This window comes from Suricata suricatta, chromosome 11 (assembly GCF_006229205.1).
Source record: "Suricata suricatta isolate VVHF042 chromosome 11, meerkat_22Aug2017_6uvM2_HiC, whole genome shotgun sequence".
NCBI classification, from domain to species: domain Eukaryota; kingdom Metazoa; phylum Chordata; class Mammalia; order Carnivora; family Herpestidae; genus Suricata; species Suricata suricatta.
Genome location: NC_043710.1, coordinates 52,418,579 through 52,435,603, shown reverse-complemented (window position 1 = coordinate 52,435,603; position 17,025 = coordinate 52,418,579). Strand labels below are relative to the sequence as shown.

The 17,025-nt window shown below is 41.1% G+C and overlaps 1 protein-coding gene across 1 annotated transcript; it reads right to left on the bottom strand.

Moving 5' to 3' along the window:
• Positions 1–9,963: 9,963 nt before the first annotated feature.
• Positions 9,964–10,968, bottom strand: LOC115307025 (olfactory receptor 52B6-like). The gene has a single exon (XM_029957647.1). The coding sequence runs from the start codon at positions 10,942–10,944 to the stop codon at positions 9,964–9,966; it is 981 nt and encodes a 326-aa protein (XP_029813507.1). The 5' UTR covers positions 10,945–10,968.
• Between the last annotated feature and the right edge of the window lie 6,057 nt (positions 10,969–17,025).

Below are 17,025 nucleotides of genomic sequence, written 5' to 3'. Positions count from 1 at the left end.
ATTGGTATTTTAATTTGCATTTCCCTAAGGACTAATGGTGTTAAACATTTTTTTCATACACTTTACTGCCATTTGCATATCTTCTTTGGAGAAGTGTCTATTCAGATCCTTTGCCTATTTTTTTAAATGGGCTATTTGTCATTTTATTATTAAGTACAAATTCTTTACATATTCTAGATACAAATCCTTTATGAATTCTATGATTTGTACCTATTATTTCCCAGATGGTCTCTTCATTTTCATGATTGCATTCGTTACAAGAACAAGTTTTGAATTTTGATGAAACTCCTTTTTTATCACTTATACTTTTGTCATAACTGTGAAGGCATTACCTAATGCAAGGTCATGAAGAATTATTCCTATATACTTTTTAAATTTTTATAATTTAGGGGTGCCTGAGTGGCTCAATTAGTTAAACGTCCGACTTCAGCTCAGGTCATGATCTCACTGCTCGTGAACTGGAGCCCTGCATCGGACTCTGTGCTGACAACTCTGAGCCTGGAGCCTGCTTCAGATTCTGGTTCCATCTGTCTACCCCTCCGCTGTTTGCACTCTGTCTGTCTGTCTCTCTCTCTCAAATATAAAATAAAAATAACATTTAAAAATTTTTAATTTTTATAATTTAGCTCTTATATTTAGGTTTATAATCTATTCTGAGTTAATTTTTATTGTGTGAGATAGAGGTCCAATTTTCTTCTTTTGCTTGTAGATATCTAGTTGCCCCAGGACCATATTCTTTCCCCACTGAATTATCTTAACATTGTTGGCAAGCCACTAAAGAGTTTTAATAAGGTGTGTGTGTGTGTGTGTGTATAATGGTAGGAGATAGGGAGGAAATGACATGTTCTGAATTTATAAATGTCATGTATGAAAAGATCACCTGGCAGCAGTGAGCAGGGTAAGGAGGTCTAGAGGTAACAAATGCCTAAATCTAGGGAGAGTAAATGTCTAGCTATTGCTTTAGTGCAGAGGAAAATGCGCTTATTGAGTTTAGATGAAAGAGAATGGATCTGGGAAATAGCTGGTTTTCTCTCCTTGGGAGCTGGTGGTAATGTGTCGGTGGGGAGTAAGGATAAATAACTCTAGATGTATATCCACATTTCTTCCTCTCACATCTTAATGAAGGACATGAAGAAGAAGAGGTGGGTTAAGAGATGAAGAATACAAGTAAGAAGAAGAGAAATGTGAAGTGATATTCAAGGGAGCACACTGAAAGAACGTCTTTCCAGGGAGAGCACCCTGAAGAAACAGAGCAAAAGGCCAAGGAGAAAGCTCAAGGGAGCCCTGATGTTAAAGAAGGCCTACGGGGTGTCTGGGTGGCTCAGTCAGCTAAGCGGCCAACTTTGTCTCAGGTCATGATCTCATGGTTTGTGAGTTCGAGCCCTTTGTCGGGCTCTATACTGACAGCTCAGAGCCTGGAGCCTGCTTCGGATTCTGTGCCTCACTGCTCCTCCCTTGCTCATACTCTGTCTCTCTCTCTATCAAAAATGAATAAATGTTAAAAAAAAAAAAGAAAACAAGAAAAAAAAGAAGGCCTGGGGTGGGACAAAATAGATAAAGGGAATTAAGAGGTATAAATACTTCCAGTTACAAAATAAATGTCACAGAGATGAACAAGTATAGTACAGGGAATATATGGTCAATAATATGTAATAACTTGGCATGATGACAGATGGTGACTGCACTTACTGTGGTGAGCACCGAGCAATGTAGAGAATTGTCAAATCACTATGCTGTACATCTCAAACTAATATGACACTGTATGTCAACTATACTTCAATAATCAAAAACTTTTTAAAGTTTATTTATTTTGCAAGAAGGGGAGGGACAGAGAGAGAGGGGAGAGAGAATCACAATCAGGCTCTACATCATCAGCACAAAGCCCAATGTGGGGCCCAAATCCATGATCTGCGAGATCATGACTTGAGCAGAAGACAAACACTTAACTTTCTGAGCCACCCAGGACTAAAAAAAATTTTTTTAATGTTTTATTTATTTTTGAGAGGGAGAGAAACAGAATGATTGGGCAAGGGGCAGAGAGAGAGGGAGACAGAATCCATATAGCAGATTCCAGGCTCTGAACTGTCAGCACAGAGCCTGATGTGGGGCTTGAACCTGTGAACCCCAGACCAAAACCAAGAGTCTGACACTTAACTGACTGAGCCACCCATGCACCCCTAAAATTTTTTTTAAAGGAGAAGCCTCTTTTAAAGGAGAAGTCTAGGAAAGATGCAGGGAAGAATGATATCTAGCACAGGAATTAGCTCAAAACTCATTTCATCAAAGGCTTTTTAAAACAGGAAGATAAACCAACACCTCAAAAAATCAAATGGTAGGTAATTGATTCCATTAATACAACTTGCATTTTTTCTATGACTTGTATTTCTCCTGAGATTAGCCATTCCAAAATTCCAAGTCAACCATCACACTGTTTTGCTGTTTTTAAAATATCTTTTCATTTTTCGAATCAGTTCACATTCTCTTTCCAAGTTTTTCTTGATATCTCTTATTTGCTTGACTCTTATTTCCCTGAAATGTTGAAACCCAATTTCATGCAAGCCCAATCCACCACCCTCACTCTTCATAGGCCTTTAAAGACTCAGTTTTTGCTCCTGAAATTCAGCTTATCACAGAAAACATAACAAAAGATAGAAATCTGCTTTACCAAGAACTCTGAGAAACTCAACTTACATATGTTTGCCAAAAGTTAACTGGCATATTAGGTACTGAATAGGCATGGTCCTGTAATGTGTCTGCTAGTTTACTTTCCATTCAATAAATATCTTCTATGGGGTTTGATTTTTATTATCGTATAGGCAGTGGAAAGTGCAATTATTTGTATTTTGGGTACATCTTTTAGGTGTCTGGATAGGTGGCAGCTAGGAGGAACACAGTGCTGAAACCAGGGAGGTCAACTTACAGATGATTGAAACAGACCAGAAGAAACTAAATACGGCAATATATTGAAAATAGGAAAGAACTGATAATACAAACTGCCGAGCTGGAAAGATTAGGCACTGTGACAGCAACATATTGGAAAGAGGAGAAGGAGGAATCTGAATGATTGGGAGGATGGTGAGGATCTACACCAAGATGGGGAAAAAAAAAGCATGTTTTTGTTGCTTTAAATCCAGTTTGCATTACCTAGATATCATTCAGATGAGATTAAATACATTCTCATTTCCAAGTACCTAGCCACTAGACAGTATAGATTTGTGAGCCAACATAATATGTGGGGGTTAAAGTTAGAGGATTCATTGAGATCTCTGAGACGTATGTATGAATGATAGGAAACAAGTGGCTGAAGAAAAATACACTGAACTCTAGGATAAGGGATCATCTCTGTATTCTTATGTGAATATCTAATATACAGAACATATTAATTATTCAGAGTTGGCTTGTGGAAGGAAGGTAGAAAGGAAGGAGGGGGGAAGGAAAGCAGGGCATGACTTCCTTTTCAGGGATCATCTAAAGAAAGTAAATTAGACTCCTCTTTGCCTCCCAATAGTATCACAGGCTCTAGAAACTAGAAATGTCATTTTTGCATTTTTCATGTCCCCTGTTGGGTTTCTAGAATAGTCTGCCTGGGTCTTGCTTTTCTGACCTCAGTATTAACCTTTCTAAAACAGGGTGTGTTCTGTGATTTCTGGACTTACCCAGTCTTTCTTTTCTCTCACAGGAGGAGGTACAAATTCCTAGAAAGGAATACATGGACATGGACGGAGTTGGGGTATAGGCTGTTAGTACTTCATCTTGTGAAGTGTGGGTATGAGCCCTTGTGAGAATCACAGGGCATAGAAGATGGGATCTTGAGTAGTTAACAGATACGGGCCACTGATCTGGGTATTAAGGAGTCATGATCAACAGGAATAGACAGATGTCTGTGGTAGGAGAATTTGGCAAGATCTCAAAGTCAGTGGGGAATGTACAGTAAAAGGAGTCTCAGGATAAGTAATTCTCCCAGCTTCCTGTGTCTTACATGACTTTTATTATTACAGACTTCATTATTGGTCTGAGCCACACTCTTCCTATTGATCTAATTGTGGGGGTGCTCTTTAACCTCTTCAAATTCTGAAACAATTCTGGGACTTGCAGCATTATACCTTCAGCTCTCCACTGTTGTGGAGGGAAGAAGCTGTCTTGCCCTCAGATGGTGGAATTTCTAGAGTTTTTCAGTGTTTAGTTTCCATGCTCACTGTAAAAGTCTCTCCTGTGGGGTTGAGGTCACTTGTGTTAAATGATCCTTCTCTGAGTTTAGCTCTTTCCTTACTCACTCAAATGATAGGGCAATTTATCCTCTATGAAGCTTTGACTTCAGTTCAGGAGGCAAAGATTCTATGTTCCTCTGGACTATGGAAAAGACCCAAGGCAACTGTAGAACCCTGAGAGCTGAATTCCATGTCAGCAAGATGTTCTACCCTTGTATCTAGAGACTTTAAGAAGCAAAACTGGGACAGGCTTAATGATCTTCTAGTGGAGTCCATCAGTTATCTCTGTGTCTGACATAGGGAAATAGTGGAGAAAGAGACTTAGGTAGGGAAGAGACTGGGAGCAAGAGCTATCTTCTTTCTTAGGCAATCAACCACGACCTCTCCCTTAGCATCTCAAGCAGAGACCTAGAAATTAACTTGGAACAAGCACAGGAATATGGCGATTTCTACACCACAGGTCTACACCACACTGAATAGGCCCAGAATACTGTTTTTGCTGTACAAATATCTGTTCTGATCTAGCTGGAAAGGCTTCTTTTGTTAGCAAACTCTCTTGACATTTTCCTTCCTCCATGTTTGTATAGTACATTTCACTCCACCAAATACTTCCATGCCATTATTCAATATTCATGACAACTCAGGGAAATAAAATGGGCAAAAGATTATAATCTCATTTAAGAGATGAGGACTGAACATGAGCTCTACGAAAAGTAGAACTGAAGTCTAAAGCATCTACTATCCTAAATGAATTGGATTTATTTTAACATATTTTATTCGTTAATCTTTCTAACATTGTAGTCCCGTTCCCTGGAGTATAAATGAAAGCTAGCTGGGAACTTATAAGAAACAACACTTGCCACTATTAACCATTAAGGACATACAATTCAAAACTGCAATAAGATACCATTTCACACCACTTAGAGAAGTATACTTGAAAAGATAAATAGGAAGGAAGGAAGGAAATTTCTGTGAAGAAATTGGGACCATCATACACTGCAAGAGGAAAACCTGACTGGCATAGTCACTTGGAAAGCAGCCTGGAAGTTCCTCAAAAGGATAAATATAGTTACCCTATGACTTAACAATCTTTTAGGTATATACTTAAGATAAATGAAAACATAATTCCACACAAATGCTTATATCTAATGTTCATAGCAGCATTATTCATAACAACCCAAAAGTAGAAACAATCCAGGGCACCTGAGTGGCTCAGTCGGTTAAGCGTCTCACTTCGACTCAGGTTGCAATCTTGAAGTTCAGGGGTGTGAGCCCTGCGTCAGGCTCTGTGCTGACAGCTTGGATTCAGATTGGGCTTCGGATTCTGTGTCTCCCTCTCTCTCTGGTGCTCCCCCACTCATGTTCTGTCTCTCTCTGTCTCAAAAATGAAGAAATGTTAAAAACAAATTTAAAAAAACACAAAAAGTAGAAACAATCCGAACACCCATTAATTTATAAATCAATAAACAAGTACTACAAATATAGTATACTCATACAGTGGCACATTATTTAGCCATCAAAAGGCATGAAGTACTGATATAGGCAACAACATGGATGAACTTTGGAAACAGCATGCTAAGGGAAAGAAACTAGTGAGATAGGATCACATACTGTATGATTCCATTTATGTGAAAAGTCCAGAATTGATAAATCTGCAAAGAGAGAAAGTAGGTTAGTGGTTGCCTAGGGCTGGGATGTGGGATGGGAGGAAAAGGGACACTGGTTTTGTTGAGGGGGGAGGCGGATGCTCTAAAATCGGTTGTGGTGATAGCGGCACAGCTTTGTGAATACAATAAGAGATACTGAATTATACACCCAAAATAAGTGAATTGTGTGGCATGTGAATTATATTTCATAAAGCTCTTAGGTAAATTGAATGAAAGAAAAGAAAGAAGAAGGAGAGGAAGGAGAGGAAGAAAATAGGAAGGAGGGAGAGAGTGAAGAGGGAAGGAAGGAAGGAAGGAAGGAAGGAAGGAAGGAAGGAAGGAAGAAATTGCACTTACTTCCTAAAGCAGAAAAAGAAAGAGAAGAGTGGGCTGTGGGCTTCTCAATATCTCTTATCTGGTGGCTCCATCCCTTTATTTAGGGCTTCAAGCCTGCCTCTTCCATTCCACTTAGCTTTCTGTATCAGGATCTGCTGGACAATAGCCTTCACACAGCTACTTCATGGACCAAGATCAGCTTTTCTGAGCTCTGTCACCAAGCTTGGGTCACACTTTAAACTTGCAAAATTCCTACAATTCTGCACTTGACACCAGCCCACTGCTGAAGTCTGGCAGGGGAAGTGGAACTCTGTAGGAAGATTGAAGGACTCGTGGCTTGACTCACCTATACCTGCATATAGAGATCAGGACAGGAAGCTAGGGAAAGTTCTGGGGGGGGGGGAGGGGTAAAAGAGAAAAGAATGGAATGAGGCAGTGCCTTGAAGGGATGGGAGGAGCAAGAAAAGCCTGCTATAGGGAGGAATTCAAAGTACATCCAGTCATCCTCAGTCTGTGGTTTTGCCAGGAATGCTGTAACACCAATCAGAAAACTGAAAGGAGAAGGAATGTGTATCCCAAGCAAGGAAGGACTGTGATAGGATCCTGAAGAACAGCAAATACTAAGGGCTTGGATATTACCAGAGGCCAGTAGATGGCGATATTGAGGCCTTGGCCTGAGGGATGTTTATTCTTTCTTCCTGATTTAAAACAACGAAAAACATGCCCACATCCCATATGTTCAAAATAATTAACCAGGAGAGTTGAATTGAACCGTAACAGTATGGTTAATAGTTAAGTATTGATTAAGTTTGGTTTTACAGCTTACCCTCCCCCCTTATCATGAAGTCAATTGTTTTTAGGATCCAAGTATTTTTGTAAGCACCTAGAAAGTCCCAGAGTCCATCATTGTGCATTTAAGACAGAGAAAAGCCTGGGAGAACTCGACTGGCCTGTGGAGAATAGGTGAAGTCCATCTTGTCCAAAAGGAGCATAGAATGTTGGAGAGATGCCCCAGAATCAAAGGAGCAACCCTCTGCTTCAGGGAAGGCCAGCCCTTCCCCCACCAAGCAGACAATGAGTTCTCTATCATACCTCCCTCCTCAGCATGCTTACCATCGCTCACTGCTTTGAGACCGTTACGCACAATGTCACTATGCATTTTATCCCTGTTTTGTCACATTCGAGACGCTCATGACTTGAGGTCATTGCTCAGACTCTCATCTCCATAAGGACCGGATCCCTGGTTTTGATTCCATGTACCACCCCTCTCCAGATTTTGAAATCCTTCATTGGACAATCTGGGACTTACAGTCAGCTATCAGAAAAACTCAACTTCTTGGAATACTCTCTTTACTTTTATGGTCTTGCTCCTGGCTCTTTGTCTCTGTCTCTGTATCTGTCTCTCTCCATAATTCTCTTATCATGATTCTTGATACTTCAAGGACCTAAGCTGAAGTTGAATGCTTAACCAACTGAGCCACCCAGGTGCCCTGTCATCACAGAGCCCGTTTTGGAATTTATGTCCTTTCATCTCTACCCTCCCCCCCGCAAAAAATAAATATTAAAAAATGTATAATAGTGACAAATTTGGCAGCAACAAAATATCTATTAAAACACCATTTATTTTGTTATGTCAGGCTAATCTTTTTAATAATCAAAACAACTTTGCAATGGGTGTTACTACTTTTTTTACAGAGAAGGAAAAGAGGTTTAAAGAGGTTCCATATTGCCTAGTGACAAATGGATGGTATGTCCTGAATATGGTGACTTTCTCTAAGTCAAGTCTGTGTGGCTTCAAAGCCTTTGTGGAACTTGGGGAAGTTTCCACTCCTAGTAAGCATAAGCATATGGAGTTGCGGCCCAGGGATTCAGACACTGTTTAAGTTTTTCCAATACTTTAATATTATAAAAACTTTGCCATAATTACTAACCCGGTGCACATGTGTTGTATCTTTGAAGGTATGTCTGGAAAGCAATTTCCTTTGTGGTTGCTGGATCAAAGAATAAATGTGTGAGAATTTTGTCGAGGTATTTCCAAATTCCACAAAAATCCTGTCGTATTTTATATTCATGAGCAATGTATGAAAGAGCTTGTTTCTTTAATTCTTTGCCAACATAATGTTGATCCTTTTAATTATTGCCTATCTGATAGATGAGAAATCGTAGTTATGGTATATTCTTAATTTCATTTTCTCTTGTTAATAGTTAAGCATATTCCAATTGAGTTTTTCCTCTTTCATCAGACTCTCAATCATTTTTCTCCCTACATTTTATGGGCTTCTTGTGTATTAGGAAAAATTAACCATTCATCTGTAATATAATTTGAAAATGCTTCTTCCTAGTTTGACATTGACTTTTGACTTTGCTGATGGTGTTTTCTTTGGTTTTGATTTTGTATTTTTGCCATGAAATAAAAAGGGGAGGTATTTTTTATTGGAAGATCATAGTGATGTCTCTGTGGAGGAGACATATAAACAGAAAACTGAATGAAAGGAGAGAGTGAGTAATGTAAAAATATAAGTAGAGGGTGAGTCACCTGAATGGCTCAGTTGGTTAAGCATTTGACTCTTGATTTCGGCTTTAGATCCTGATCTCATGGTCATGGGATAGAGCCCCATGTGGGGCTCTGCACTGAGCATTGAGCCTGCTGAAGATTCTCTCCCTCCCTCTCCCAATCCCCCTCCCCTACTTGCCGTGCATAGGTGCTCTCTCTTTCTTTCAAAAATTAAAAGGATACAGGAAGAGATTGTTTCTGGCAATAGACTGACAGGTACCAGGGCCTGAGGAGAAGATGAACTTGGTGTTTCTGTAAAACAGTGACAAAGTATATGTGTTTTGTAGTAGGTGTACTTATTTATTTTTATTTTTATTTTAGGGAGAGAGAGTGCAAGCATGTGCACAAGTGGAGGAGAGGATGGGGGGAGAGAGAATCTCAAGCAGGCTCCATGTGAAGCCTTATGCAGGACTTAGTCCCACAACCCTGGAATCATGACCTGAGCCGAAATCAAAAGTTGTATGTTCAAGTGACTGAGCCACCCAGGTGCTCCTGTAGCAGGTATAATTAAAGCAATGTTTACAACAATGTCTAAAGGTATTTAATTTTGATACTTAACATTATATTTGGTATAAATATTAGATTAATTTTTTAAAATCTTGCTTTCTCTTTCTTAGAACTTTATGTAGAAATAAAATTTATGTATGATTTTGCAGTCTCCTTGGGTCTCAGGACAACTTTTTATTAATTATGAGGTAATGAGCTATTAATTGAGTTGAATGAACTATTAATAATAGTTAAAGCAACAATACAAATAAAGCTATCATTTGTAAGCATTTATTATATACCAAGCACTTTTATAATATATATACTATATAATATATATCTATACATATTGTATGTGTTATAAAATATGTATTATGGAATATAAAATACATATTTCCCTGCACATTAAGGAGAAAATGCAAGTGGACACTAAGAAAAGTCCAACTTGGATGGCAAATTCCAGATAACTTACCACCTTTACCCTAATTCATTTTTCTTAAGATTGCGGTGGATCAGAAGATATTGAATAATATCTTCAAGATGGTAGGGTACTGTAAAGATTTCTAAGAAAATAAATCAAAGATGGGTTTGAGTGGAGCACGTATGGAAATTAATTGGGACATAGATGATAATAGCACGGCGATAATTGGAAAATGTAGAGACAAGGTTAGGGTGAACATGGGTCAATTAATAGATACAGAAGTAGATTAAGTTGAGGTCGAGTTGAGAACATTTATTTATATTCCTTGACAAGATGTGAAAACATCTGTTCAGCCCCTTCCCCAATCTGCTTGGTCCTCACTCCATAAGTAATGGGATTGAGCATAGGCGGGATGACCACATAGAGGTTGGCCAGGAGGATGTGGACACAGTGTGGGATGTGTCTCCCACCGAACCTGTATGCAAAAACAGAGAAAAGGGCAGGGATGCAAAAGAGGAGGATGACACAGACGTGTGAGCCACACGTGCTCAGGGCCTTGGACCGGGCATTTCGAGAAGGGAGGCGGAAGACAGCTCGGAGGATGTGAATATAGGAAACCGCAATAAGGATGATGTCCAGGCCTGTGGAGAGCAGAGCAGCTGCCAATCCGTACCAGACATTGATGGAGATATCAGAGCAAGACAGACGGGCGATGCCCATGTGCTCACAAAACGTGTGTGCAATGATGTTGACCCGGCAATAGTGCAGGCGCTTGAGAAGAAAGATGGATGGAAACATGATGATGAAGCTGCGGGTCAGGGTGGCAGCGACGATCTTGCCAATGACGGTGCTTGTGAGGACTGTGGCATATCGCAGAGGGGAGCAGATGGCCACAAAGCGGTCAAAGGCCATGGCCAGCAGGACTGCAGAGTCGGCCACGAAGAGGAAGTGGATGAAGAACATTTGGGTGAGGCAGCCGTCAAAGGAAATGTGGCTGGAACCTAGCCAGAAGTTGGCCAGTGCTTTGGGCATCGTGGAAGTGGAGAGCAAGATATCTGCGCTGGCCAGCATGGACAGGAAAATGTACATGGGCTCGTGCAGGCTTGGCTGTGAGAGGATGATGCAAATTAAAATGCCGTTGCCTGCCAGGGCGGCTACATACATGGTGCAGAAGGGGACAGAGAGCCAGATGTGCAGGTACTCCAGCCCAGGGATGCCGGTGAGGAGGCAGCCTGCTGTGCGAGTGTCAGAGTCATTCATGGTGGCCGTGCCGCTAGCAGATGAAAGGGCCATGATTTTCTTCAGAGCCCTCGCCTGTGCCAGAGGGGAAACATAGCTTCAGACTTTGTATACACTAGCAGAGTGAACAGAAAGTCTCGCAAACAACTACAGGGTCTACACACACAAGCTCAAAAACCTTGCCAGACTCAGCACAGTGCCACAGGTTCTAAAAAGAACAGGAATAGGGAGAACACCAAAAACAATCTCTACAATCTCTTCAGGTATGTGAACTGTAATGCGCACTGCAAAAGCCCCAGGCTCTGCACAGAAGGGCCACAGTCCCTCACCAAGGAACAGTTACCTCTTAGAAGACCATGTGGAAGAGTAGGATTGGGGGCAGTGGGCACTGCAGCCACTGTATCTCTTTCCCCCCATCACTGGTGCCCCGATAAGTACAGAGGCAGTGAAGGCAGCTGTGGCATTTACAAAGGACACTAGACATTACGTGGGCCAGAGATCTGCTCTGTCAATTACACTGGGCAATTTCAGACACCTCACTGTCTTTTCTAAGAAACAGTTTTCTGATCTTTTAAATGAGCATGATTGTTGTCCTGTTGGCATATCACATGAAATTTTGTCTTTAGAATATTTACTAAACTGTGGGATGCCTCCTGAGTCACCCATTTGGCTCTGAAGTGTGATGCAGTCACCAGGAGCAAGAAGGAAGGTGGAGAGCCATACTTCAGAAGGAGAGGTTCTCAGATCAGCAGCAGCAGCAGCAGCAGGGAACTTGCTGATTCTTGAACCCTACCACAAATCTCATGAGTCAGAACCTGGGCTTTGAGGCAGCAATCTATTTTCTAGCAAGGCCACCAGGTGACTCTGACTTGTGCTAAAGTTTTTGAGCCACTTATAAGAAGACCTTTCCCCTTTCTTCTGTATCTAGTCCACATGCCCATTCCTTCTGCCAGGATCAACAGTTTCTCAGTTTCTGGTTTCTGCAGCATTCTCCATGGAAGTGCTCAGACTTCCGCTACATCTAACCCATGTGACCCTCAGCTCACACAGTCAGGAGGTGAAGAAAATGACATGACCGTCCAAATAGTCTTTACTAAAAATTAGGCCACTTAACCCCTCAATCCTATCCAATTCTTCTCACAACAAACCTACAAGTTTTACCACTGCCCAAATTCCTATTATTTTACCAACTGAACTTTCCTCTTGTAAAACCCATACCTCAACTTTGTCAGAGCCAACCCCTCGTATAATTATTCTATTCTTTTAGACTTATCTATATCTGCACCCATTCTCCTCTCATTTCCTCCAGTTTTAGAGAAATCGGTTTATCCTGTGCTTCACTGATTCCATTGTTAGAGCTGGAATATAGTTTACTCTACCTAGGTATAAAAAAGTTTCTTCAAATTATTTTACTGATTTATTTAGAGACAATACATGTCAATTGTGATTTTCTGTACTGATAGCAAACAATAGGAAAATTGAATTTTAAAAGTTCCATTACAATACAGACAGAAAAGCACACACAAGGCACCTGGGTGGCTCAGTCAGTTAAGCATCTGACTTTGGCTCAGGACATGACTTCACAGTTCATGGGTTTGAGCCCTGTGTCGGGCTCTGTGCTGACAGCTCAGAGCCTGGAACCTGCTTTGGATTCTTTGTCTCCCTCTCTCTCTGCCCCTTTCTGCCTCAAATTCTGTCTCTCTCTGTCTCAAAAATAAATAAACATTTAAAAATTTTTTTTGAAAAGCATACAAAATGTATGTTAACAAATCACATGCTTAAAAATATAACTGAAATTTGCAAAGCTTCTACACTGAGAACTGCAAAGTACTGCTGAGATTGTTTTTAGAGCATAAAAAGATGGAGATGTATACCATGTAGACAAGTCTGAGGGCCCCAAGGATTGTTAAGATATCAGCTTTCTCAAAATAAATCTTTAGGGGTGCCTGGGTGGCTCAGTCAGTTAAGCCTCCGACTTCGGCTCAGGTCAGATCTCACGTTTGTGGGTTCGAGCCCCGCGTCAGGCTCTGTGCTGACAGCTAGCTCAGAGCCTGGAGCCTGCTTCCGGTTCTGTGTCTCCTTCTCTCTCTGCCCCTCCCCCTCTCATGCTCTGTCTCTCTCTGTATCAGAAATAAATAAAACATTAAAAAATTAAAAAAAAAATAAAAATAAAAAAAATCTTTACTTTTCAAAATTTAATTTATTTGAATAATAGGCGAATAAAAAATTCTATACATTTAAGGTGTAAAATGTGGTGATTTAGAATGACATGTACATTGTGAAATTTTTGCCACAATCAAGTTAATGTACTTATTACTTATCACCTTCCATAGATACATTTTTGTGTGTGGTCTTAAGTTATTTTTAAAACCAGCTAGATAAACACACACACATGTATACTTGCACATGTGCATGTGTATACATATGTGCATATGCGTGTCAGGATGTATGCATGTATGTCTAAAAGAATAATTTCCCCACCTATCCTCTGAATCCCCTTTTTCCTACCTCCTCAGGGACTTTGTTCTGCCAATTATCCCCTCTTTTCTATATCTCCGGTTTCTCCTAAATTCTTCGATCTTCCTTCTTAGATCTTTTATATTTATAGACATTCAAATCTTTATAACCCTGAAAACAAACAAACAAAATCACAACAGCTGTCGTAAAAATAGCTTATTATGTCCACTACTTACTGTTCTATCTTTCTTCCTTTCTTCAAAGTCAGTCCTTCCAGAGATGGCTGGTGGCTCAATCGTTTAAGCATCTGACCTTGGCTCAGGTGTGAGTGTGAATGGAAACCTTCCTATTCTCCCATTTTTGTTAGCATTCACTATGTATCAACTCTATCCCAGACACTAGTGAATAAGATGCAACAGTTCACGAGTTCAAGCCCCGTGTTGGGCTCTGTGCTGACAGCTCAGAGCCTGGACCCTGCTTTGGATTCTGTGTCTCCCTCTCTCTCTACCCCTCGTCTTCTCACACTCTGTCTCTCTCTGTCTCTCAGAAATAAATAAACATTCAAAGCCAGTCCTTCCATATACATCTCTTAGGCTTTGATGTCTCTACCCTCCACTGGTTCTTCTCCAGTCTCCTGGATTCCTTTCCAGTCCACATTAAGGGCGACTCTGCCCCAACAGGATGGTTTACTGGTGGCATTTGCTCTCAGGTGTCTCGTACCTCTCCTTTATGCCCACTTGTGCTGACCAGTCTGGTCCATTGCCTTAGCTTCATTTAGCTTACCTGTGCTAGTACCTCCCAAATCTGTATTTGCTGTCTATATTATTTTCCAGGCTTCAGATCCATTTATCCACTTCCTCCCCTCAACTACTCTGCAGTTCTTCCAGTCTCTAAACCAGACCCCATCCATAAGCTATGTTTCCTAAAGATAATTTTGAGCATGGTACTTACTTGATTACAGATACTCATTTCCCTCTGCCTGAACAATTCTCACAAATACATTGCCCACATGCTCTACTAACACTGGATCAAATGCATGCCTATGAATTTACATTTTGCTTCCTCTACCCCACTTTTATTGACCCAGTTTATACTTCTCATTCAGGAAGACTTTCCTCATCCCTCAAGGCCGGGCTATGTGCTTCCTCTGTGCACCTACACTCCCCTGTAAGGACCTCTCCTTCCACTTAGCACACTGAAATATTTTTAGCCCTCATATATTGTGAGCTCCTTCAGGGTCGGGGCTGCTTATTCACGGGTGTCTGGGATACAGTTGATGCATAGTGAATGCTTTCAAAAATGAGAGAATGGGTAGAGTTCCACTCACACAGCTGTATAAGTTCACACTGTCAGGGACACACACTTCTGCCATAAAAATTATGGGTTTGTAATCCCAGACCCTCTGTTCTCACAGCCTCTTCTTGTCCGTAGTCTCTGCCCTTCACATTCTTCCCACAGCATCACTCACCACATGCATCCTCCACTACTGCTCCTGCCTCCGCGGGTCCCATCGGCCCCCTGTGCAAACTCTTCTTCTCCAGCTTCAGTTCTCCTCCTAGATAGTCAGCCCCCAAGGCAGCCTTTGTTCACAGTACCTCCCTATCACTAATCCACGGGACTTGGGTTTCACCCCTGATGTTCCCACATTCCCAAACTAGGCAGCATCCCCAAGAACCCCACTTAAAGTTTTCTCTCTCTCTCTCTCTCTCTCTCTCTCTCTCTCTCTCTCACACACACACACACACACACACTACTACTACTACTGCTACTACTACTACTACTACTACTACTACTACTACTACTACTTGTATGCCCAGTTCTCTTGCCCTCTCATTCTTGCTTCTCTCTGCTTTGGGGAAATGACCAAAACACGTGTTCCTTCTATTCCAGTGAATCCATATCCCCACTTGTTTTTGAATCCTTTACCTGACTGCTCCATTCAGGAATTTTATCCTTTATAAATTAGCTACCCCCAAAACTGCAGTAAAATAACATTTCCCCCCTTATTTCTCAATGTCTGAGGATAGAGCTGTGTGCGATTTAGGATTCTTGCATGCTCCTTAGAAGCCAAGGATCATTTGTTCATCAGTCTTGTGTCCTCACATGTAAAGTGACCCTTCAAACTGCTCTTCCTCACTTCACTCCACAGAATAAAACTCACTCCAGTGTCTTATTCCATTCTTCCCCTTCACCCATCACTTTTGTTGCTACAAAGCTGTCTATGTATCTTGTATGCATTTCCCATACATTCCTCCATATTAATTACCCGCTCTCCATCCTGAAAATATGTGATCCAGACGTACCTCCCTGAGGCCTCCTTCTCAGAATCACAGTTTCTCAATTCAACAGTTCACACACAGCTCAGGCTTCCTCCGTATATAGAGCTGAATCTTGGTTGGGCCTTGCTCCATACGGTGTTTATTTCCTCTTCTCCTTTGGGAATGGGGAGTCTCCTCCCTTGGTGTCCCTTTCCCTCCTTTAATTTCAAATCTCCCCCCTGCCATTTAGGCCAATATGCTTCTGTTCAACACGAAGATCTAAGGCAGGCAAGGGTATGCTCTGGCATAGAGCCAGAGAGAAGAAATCTATCGACAGACACTCTGAGCATCTAAGGGAGTGGGCAGTGGTGGTCAGCACCAACTCAGAGGCTCTTAGCATGAGAGCTCCCTTTGAACTTGTTCTGCATTTCCTGCTTCAATACGAGTTTTCTTCCATGCCTTCAACCCCCTCTCTCTTCTCTCTTCCTCTCATCGTTTTGCCTTCTTAAAGTATTTTCCTCTTGGGCTTCTTTCATTCATTATCTGCCTAGTGTCTGTCTTTAAATCATTCTTCCTTTTAACCTTCATGCTCTCTTTTCACTCCTTCCCTGCCCTTAAAAATCTATTGCATTCATATAGCATCCTGAAGGAAAGGATATATAGAAATTTTTGTCTTGCTCATTCAAAACTTTAACAAGATTGATCTCTTTTTTTGGCAAGCATTTCAGGCCAATAGGTAAGGGAATCATGTCCTCTTACCATGAGCAGATACCAGGAATTACAATAACATGGCAGGTACAAAATACTATGGAATCCAGAAGCCAGAAGAACAGTTCTGCCTGGTAAAGTCAGGGGAGGCTTCATAAGGTGTCAGATTGCAGTTGGCACTGAAATGAATGTAGTGTGCACAAGGTGTGTGTCCATGTGTATTTATGATTTTTTTGAGACAATGAATGTGAAAGAAGTTTCCATTGATTGAAATACCTATTCCTGCGCTAACACCACACTTTCTTGATTACTGTGGCTTTATAATAAGTTTTAAAATCCAGAAGGATGGTTCCTTCACTTAGAATTGATTTGGCTCTTCTGCATCTCTTGTGACTCCATATGGATTTTAGAATGAGTTTGTTGATTTTCTTTTTTTGTTGTTGTTTATTTATTTATTTTGAGAGAGAGAGAAAGTGCAAGCCAAGGAGGGGCAGAAAGAGAGAAAGAGAGAAAGAGAATCCCAAGCAGGCTATGCACCACCAGCCAGAAGCCTAATGTACGGCTCAAACCGATGAATCGTGAGATTATGACTTGAGCCAGAATCGGATGCCCAGTCGACTGAGCCACTCAGGTGCCCCCAGTTTGTTAATTTCTATGAAGAATTCTGCTGTGGTTCTTGTAGGGATTGAGTTGAATCTGCTGATCAGTTTAG

Bases quoted from the DNA above. Each gene is read 5' to 3' on its own strand.
- LOC115307025 (XM_029957647.1), bottom strand. From the start codon at position 10,944: ATGGCCCTTTCATCTGCTAGCGGCACGGCCACCATGAATGACTCTGAC.